The sequence below is a fragment of the Haemorhous mexicanus genome, chromosome 1 (assembly GCF_027477595.1).
Source record: "Haemorhous mexicanus isolate bHaeMex1 chromosome 1, bHaeMex1.pri, whole genome shotgun sequence".
Classification (NCBI taxonomy): Eukaryota; Metazoa; Chordata; class Aves; order Passeriformes; family Fringillidae; genus Haemorhous; species Haemorhous mexicanus.
Window position 1 is genome coordinate 73,973,000 of NC_082341.1, and position 6,000 is coordinate 73,978,999.

Below are 6,000 nucleotides of genomic sequence, written 5' to 3' on the forward strand. Positions count from 1 at the left end.
ATATGAAGTTTCTGGATATTATTTTGCAAAACTAATAATGCCTTATGTTACACCTGCCGATTATAGGCACTATTTCTCATCCACAGTCAGGCACTGAAGGGCAGCACAAGTTTTGGACATTTTTTGCTGTGTGGTTCAGCTGACAAATGTTCCCGTGTTCAATGACAAAGAGCTCAGGGCAGTGAACCTTTTAACTTGTCCTCGGTTAGCTACCTGAAGCTGGATGGGATAGATCTCCCTTTCACTTGCTGTTGCTAAATAGTGTAATAGCTGCTTCAAAAAGATAATAAATAATAAACCTTTGGCTGTATATTGGTCCATATCCATTCAATTTATGTAGGAAAGGGTGCAATGTTAGCCCCAAAAGAAGAGATAAAGGCTATGAAAATTCAAGGCTTGTGTTGTTTGGATTATTATATCAAAAAGATATAAAGAATGAAAGTATAAGTGCATCTGTCACAGGTACTGAAGCAAGGTTTCCAATGCAGTGTAGCAGCAGTTCAGTGACAGTGACACACACTGCACTTAGAAGTGCCATCCCCTTAACTCTGCAGCCAGTGCTCTGCAGATCTGACTCTTCTGTCTCTTTGTGTAAGGGTTCAGGGCTTTGTCTTGGCTGAGGGGAATGAATTCAATAAAAAACAATTTCCCATTTTTGTAAAAACCACTTAATATCAAGTACCAAATGTTTGTTTTGTTTTGCTGTGATGATAAATTGATTTTTATAGTACAGCTCAGACCTAGTAATACGCTGTTATCTTCCTATTATCTTGTTAAATTCCTTTTCTTGAGGTTATCTGTTTCACTGCAGTCAGTACTATTGCTTTTAAATTTAGGGTAGGTTTTATTTGCTCTTGTCACAGTGCACAGAGAGATAGAGTACTTTAGTTAGATACTTTAAAAATTGATGTGAAATTTGTGCTCCTTTTAAAAAGAAACAAGGTAGCAGACAGAACTTGATCTGAAAGTGGGGAGAGCTTTGGGACAGCGGCAAGAAACTGCAAAAGAAGCAATTCATTGCACATCTGGGGAATTACCTTTTCCCTTTCAGATGGTTGTTGATGTGTGTCCTAGACTTCAGGTCAAATGGAAAGTTTGTTTTGTGACAAACTAACTTTTCAAAGCTGATGAAAAATTTCTTTGTACTGTGATAATTCAGTGCAGAGAACTACCATGTCTAATACAAAGTCCTTATAAAACCTTGCTGCCTGCAAAACTCTCAGGGACTAAATTTCTAGTGCACACATAATTGTATGGGTGCGTTTACTTGCAATTGAACAGCTATGCATAATTTAATACTTGATTACAAGTGTTTTCACAGTGTTTGAACAGTTCATGTTACAGTTTGCATTTTTACCTTTAGGTTAAATAAAGTTTTAGTTTTCACATGGTGCTCCTGAGTGAGCCTGGAGTAATAAACGTGATCAGTATAAATACTGTTCTGGTAATCTCTGGGTTCAAGTGATCTATACAGACATCCTTCAACCCTTGCTCTAGGTTTTGCATTAATTGCACTATATGTATTGACCAGACTGAAAGCTTAGTGAGCTATGTGCCCCAAACAGATTCTGTATTTTAATACTCCCTGCTTGAATAAAATATTTCTTTTTTCAGGACCCTGCAGACAGTAGGACCTTCTCATGCCAGGACATACACAGTAGCTGTCTACTTCAAAGGAGAAAGAATAGGATGTGGTAAAGGTCCAAGGTATAGTAAAAAATTAATCACATGGTGTTAGAGTGTGGTGGTGTCCAAAATAACTAGCCATGGAGATAGACTGTTGGTATGGTCTGCCACAGGAAAGGAAAGCTGTAGAGCCTTCTTTAAACTTCTCTCTTTCAGGAATACCTGGAGGGTTCAATGTTGGTATAGTTTTGGATCTTAAGCTTTTTTTGGTGAATTTGCCTTCCAGGTGGCTGGCAATGCTAACTTTGTGGCTCTTGGAGTAGTAACTGCAGAACAGCTTCCAGGAAATAGTGTCTTTATCTTTGTATTTGCTGTTGGATTACCATGCAACTTACACTGGCAGGTTAAGAGTGCCACAATATTATGCTTTTTTTTTCCTGAGGTTACTACTTCTAGGCATTTTGGAATGGTTCTAAGAGTTCAAAGACTTCAACCATGAACCCCAAAACCCTCACTTTATGCTACCAAATCTGGCGGTGGTTATAAAAATATCATTGCTTTTTTTTAACATTCACACATCTGTGATTTTGTTCCTTTTTTTCTCTCAAGTAAAAGCAAATGCTTTAGTGAAGAATGGACTGGAATATTTTGTTAATATAAATGGTCTAAGTTAAGAATTATTCTACTGGAGCTGTAGTACTATTGCTCACATATTTATGGAATGGCTGTTATATCCTACACTCTGGGACTTACAAGCTGCTGGTTTTCCAAAAAGTTTCATTACAAAAGTGTAACTAGTGGTCCATTTTGTCAGGAACTTTAACAGCTTTGATCTCATGTAACATGTTTTTGTTTGGCTTTCACAGTATTCAGCAAGCAGAAATGGGAGCTGCAATGGACGCACTTGAAAAATGTAAGATACCTGGGCAACAGAGAATTCATAGTTTATTTACTTGTTCTTTAGTAAGGCAAGGTGCAGATTTTGTGGGGGATAAGTTTTGCATAGAACACATATGTTAAGTGCTGTCAGCTTCTAAGCAGCAGGTTTTTCTCTTAGTACTTTCAAGACAGTTTTGTAGCAGTTGAAGTTAATACGATCCCAACAGGTATTTGTTAACAGGAGCTGATCTGCTACAGAGAATGCAGCTTCCAGGGAACCCTGTGCAATAAAGTTTCGTTGAGGTTTTCCATGCTTATGCATGCAGTGGAATAAGACTACACAGTCTCTGTTGCTTGCCCTTTGTTTCAGGGGAGGAGCCAAGTGTGACCTTAGAAAATAAAATTTGATACCAGATTATCAGTAGACTAGGTTAAAATCTAAGAGGCAGATCCCCAACAATTCAAATTGATACTTATCTGTCAAGAAGGACTAATATCAGCTGCAGATCCAGGGATCTGTGTATACATCTCTTTAAATTACATGCTGCATAGCCAGCATGGGAGCAGTCCTTCATTGAAATATAGTCTCAGATATGAATGAGGATGGGAAAGCTTCTTGTATTAAATAACTTTGGTCAGTTGGGTTAAAGTGCCAGGTGTGGGTGACCTGCAAGCAAATAGATTACAAGCATTTTGTGCAGCAGAAATTCTCTATTGAGAAGAACATGGGAAGTCCATATTTTTGCATTTCATTCAAAGGAAACACATGCAGTTCCTCAGATGTCAAAGGTTTTTAATCTGTTATCTCTGCATCTGGAAATTCAAGAGCTTAAATATTTCAGAAGGCAAAACATATCTGTGTAGTTCAGATATGTTTTTATATCCATCTGCTAAGCATATACTTCTCACCACCAGTAAATTTGACAAGTAGAAAAACGTAACTTCCCTTCTCCGCTGAGTATCTGCAAGATGTTACTGAAGTTTTCTTTGAATTTTCTTGTGACAGTATCACCACTCAAGAGAGCTGTGAGTTTCATGGCCTATCAATCCAAGGACTTCACAGCTATCTTCTGACATATATATTTGTTTAAATACCATAGAACTCTAGATGTCTGTGCTCCTGCTGCCCTTCAATTCAAAACAGAGCCAGCTTTCAAGTTAGTTTCTCTGTGCCTTGCCAGTCAAGTTGTAATTGTCTTTCAGGATGGAGGTTACACAGCCCTTAAGGGCCCCTTAAGGTCCCTGTTGTATTATGTATATGATGGTGCAGTATAGTTGTTTGGTTTGGTTTGTTTGTTGGGCTTTTCAATGCATAAGTAGTTAACTTCAAGCAAAAGTGGTTTTCATATACCTATTTATATGATAGCTCTGATGAATTTGTTATATGAGTTTCCTTCTTACCATCCTAAACGTATTAGAACAGGTTGCTACCAAGCTGAGTTCTTAAAGAATCATGTTACAGGCAGAGCTGAAAATCTGATTTTCATTTTATGGAGCACATGAGCAACAAAATATCCCAGAACTCCATTAAACAAAGCACTAGTGCTTTTAAAAACAACAGCAATTTAAAACCAATTTGGTTTAGATTGCTTTCTGGTTTAAATAAATATACTCTCCTATGCTCAAGTTGTAAATAACTGATGAATAAACCTTTTATTCCTGTAGTATATATAATAAATGGCACAAATTTCACTGGCCAGTAAAACAAAGCAGTACAAAGTTATTCTGCTCTACCACAAACTCCTGCAGTTTATGTGGCTTCTGCACCGCATTCTCTAGCTGAGAATCCGTGCTGCCTGGGACCCAGAAAAGGAAGAAAAAGCTTGGTGCCAAGGAGGAAAAAGCTTGATGCCAAGGTGCTCCTCCCTGGGAAGCCTCAGCTGAATTCTCTCTCAATAGCCAGAGAGAGAGAGAGCAGTCCTTTGCTGAGGCATGTATCAAATTTATGGCTTTAAAGATCAGTGTGGTAACCTTTTGCATTCATCTCATACTGATTAGGTAGCCAGTGCTGATCCCAGAGCTCTGTGTGATCCCAGCAGGATTCATCACCAACTGCAGCCTGTCACATACTCTGCCACCCCTTTGCTTTCTGACTGGCTGGAGGGTGCAGGTCTCCACAGCACAGACACATGTGGATGTCAGCACCCTGGTCATGCAGAAAACATCACATTCTGTGAGCCGTGCACTTAAGTGAGAGCAATTCTGTTCACTTACATAAGCTGTTCTTGCAGTCTCAGTACTAATGTGTACCTACACATCAGCCCATGGACAAATGCCTAAAAGCAGAAGCATCCATCTCCTCAGCTCTTTCTCCATCACCTCAGCCTTGTCCAGTCTGTTTCAGGCAGTCTCCACTCATCCATGCTCTGAGACTGTGCTAAGGCTGCCTTCTGGTACATAGCCAAGCATTAACTTTTTCAGGAACAGACTCAACTGCATTCCAACTTGCTGCACTACTACTTTCCCATTAGGATCCCTGCCATAGTGTGGGGCATATAGTTGATTCTGCATGGTCTAAAACAATAATAAAAATAACGGAAACATCTGTGCAATGCTGGAAACCACTTTCTCATACTTCTCGGAGTGAGAGCAAGACAAAAACCCTGACAGCATTGACAATAGTTTCACATTCATTTTTCACTATCAGCCACCTGTTGCTAAGGGAACAGAATGTAAAATCAGGTAATACCTGACCATGTTGCTATACCAGGATTTTATATTTTGTTTTTGTGAGTATATTATATTTGGCAGTGCTTTGTGGCAGGAGGAACAGATGTAAAGAAATCTTGAAGAAACCTAAGTCTTATGAAACAGTCCTGGTTTACTAGGTATTATAAGAAATAAATGAGTAAAAATGGGAACAACATTGTTCCCCCCTACCTCTAATAGCATAAAAGTTTAAAACAAAACGAGCTGAGGCTTTCTCTGTTACCAGTTTGTTTATTAATGTAAAATATTTCTCCTTGTGTCAGATAACTTTCCCCAGATGGCCCATCAGAAACGGTTCATTGAACGGAAGTACAGACAAGAGTTGAAAGAATTGAGGTGGGAAAGAGAGCATCAAGAGAGAGAGTCAGAGGAGACTGAAGAAGCAAGGAAATAAAAGGAGGGCACAGAAGCAGTGGCGTATTTACTTACCTAATAACTCTGACTGTGGCCTATGGAGACCTAACCTAGTTTCTTGCAGATGAATGAAGAGTGCCTGTTGATATCAAAAAGAAAATTGTAATATCTTCCTTTAAAAGTGTGCGCAAATATAGTATTTTAGTTTGGTTTTAAGTTTGGCTTTTTCATAAGATTTGGGTTTAAATCCTTTTAATTTTTATGAAAAGTTGTTGATTATTTTTATTCTTTTTACTGTCTTGTATGAAGTAATAAAGTATTAATTTCCAAAAGCTAATAGGAAGAAAGGCTGTTTAACAATTGTCTCCTATGTCTAAGTGCTGTGTTGCCAGTGACCAACCAAGTTATTGCATGAACTCTGCTGTGAGGGGG

At 38.6% G+C, this 6,000-nt stretch overlaps 1 protein-coding gene across 3 annotated transcripts in view; it reads left to right on the forward strand.

Moving 5' to 3' along the window:
- DROSHA (drosha ribonuclease III) overlaps positions 1–5,728 on the forward strand; it is a 69,844-nt gene extending 64,116 nt beyond the window's left edge. For all 3 annotated transcript variants that reach the window (XM_059854315.1, XM_059854308.1, XM_059854299.1), the window contains 3 exons: positions 1,615–1,707; positions 2,493–2,539; positions 5,478–5,728. In XM_059854315.1, the coding sequence (XP_059710298.1) occupies positions 1,615–1,707; positions 2,493–2,539; positions 5,478–5,608 (271 nt within the window). In that variant the 3' untranslated portion in view covers positions 5,609–5,728. The remainder of the gene's footprint in view (positions 1–1,614; positions 1,708–2,492; positions 2,540–5,477) is intronic.
- Positions 5,729–6,000: the final 272 nt, after the last annotated feature.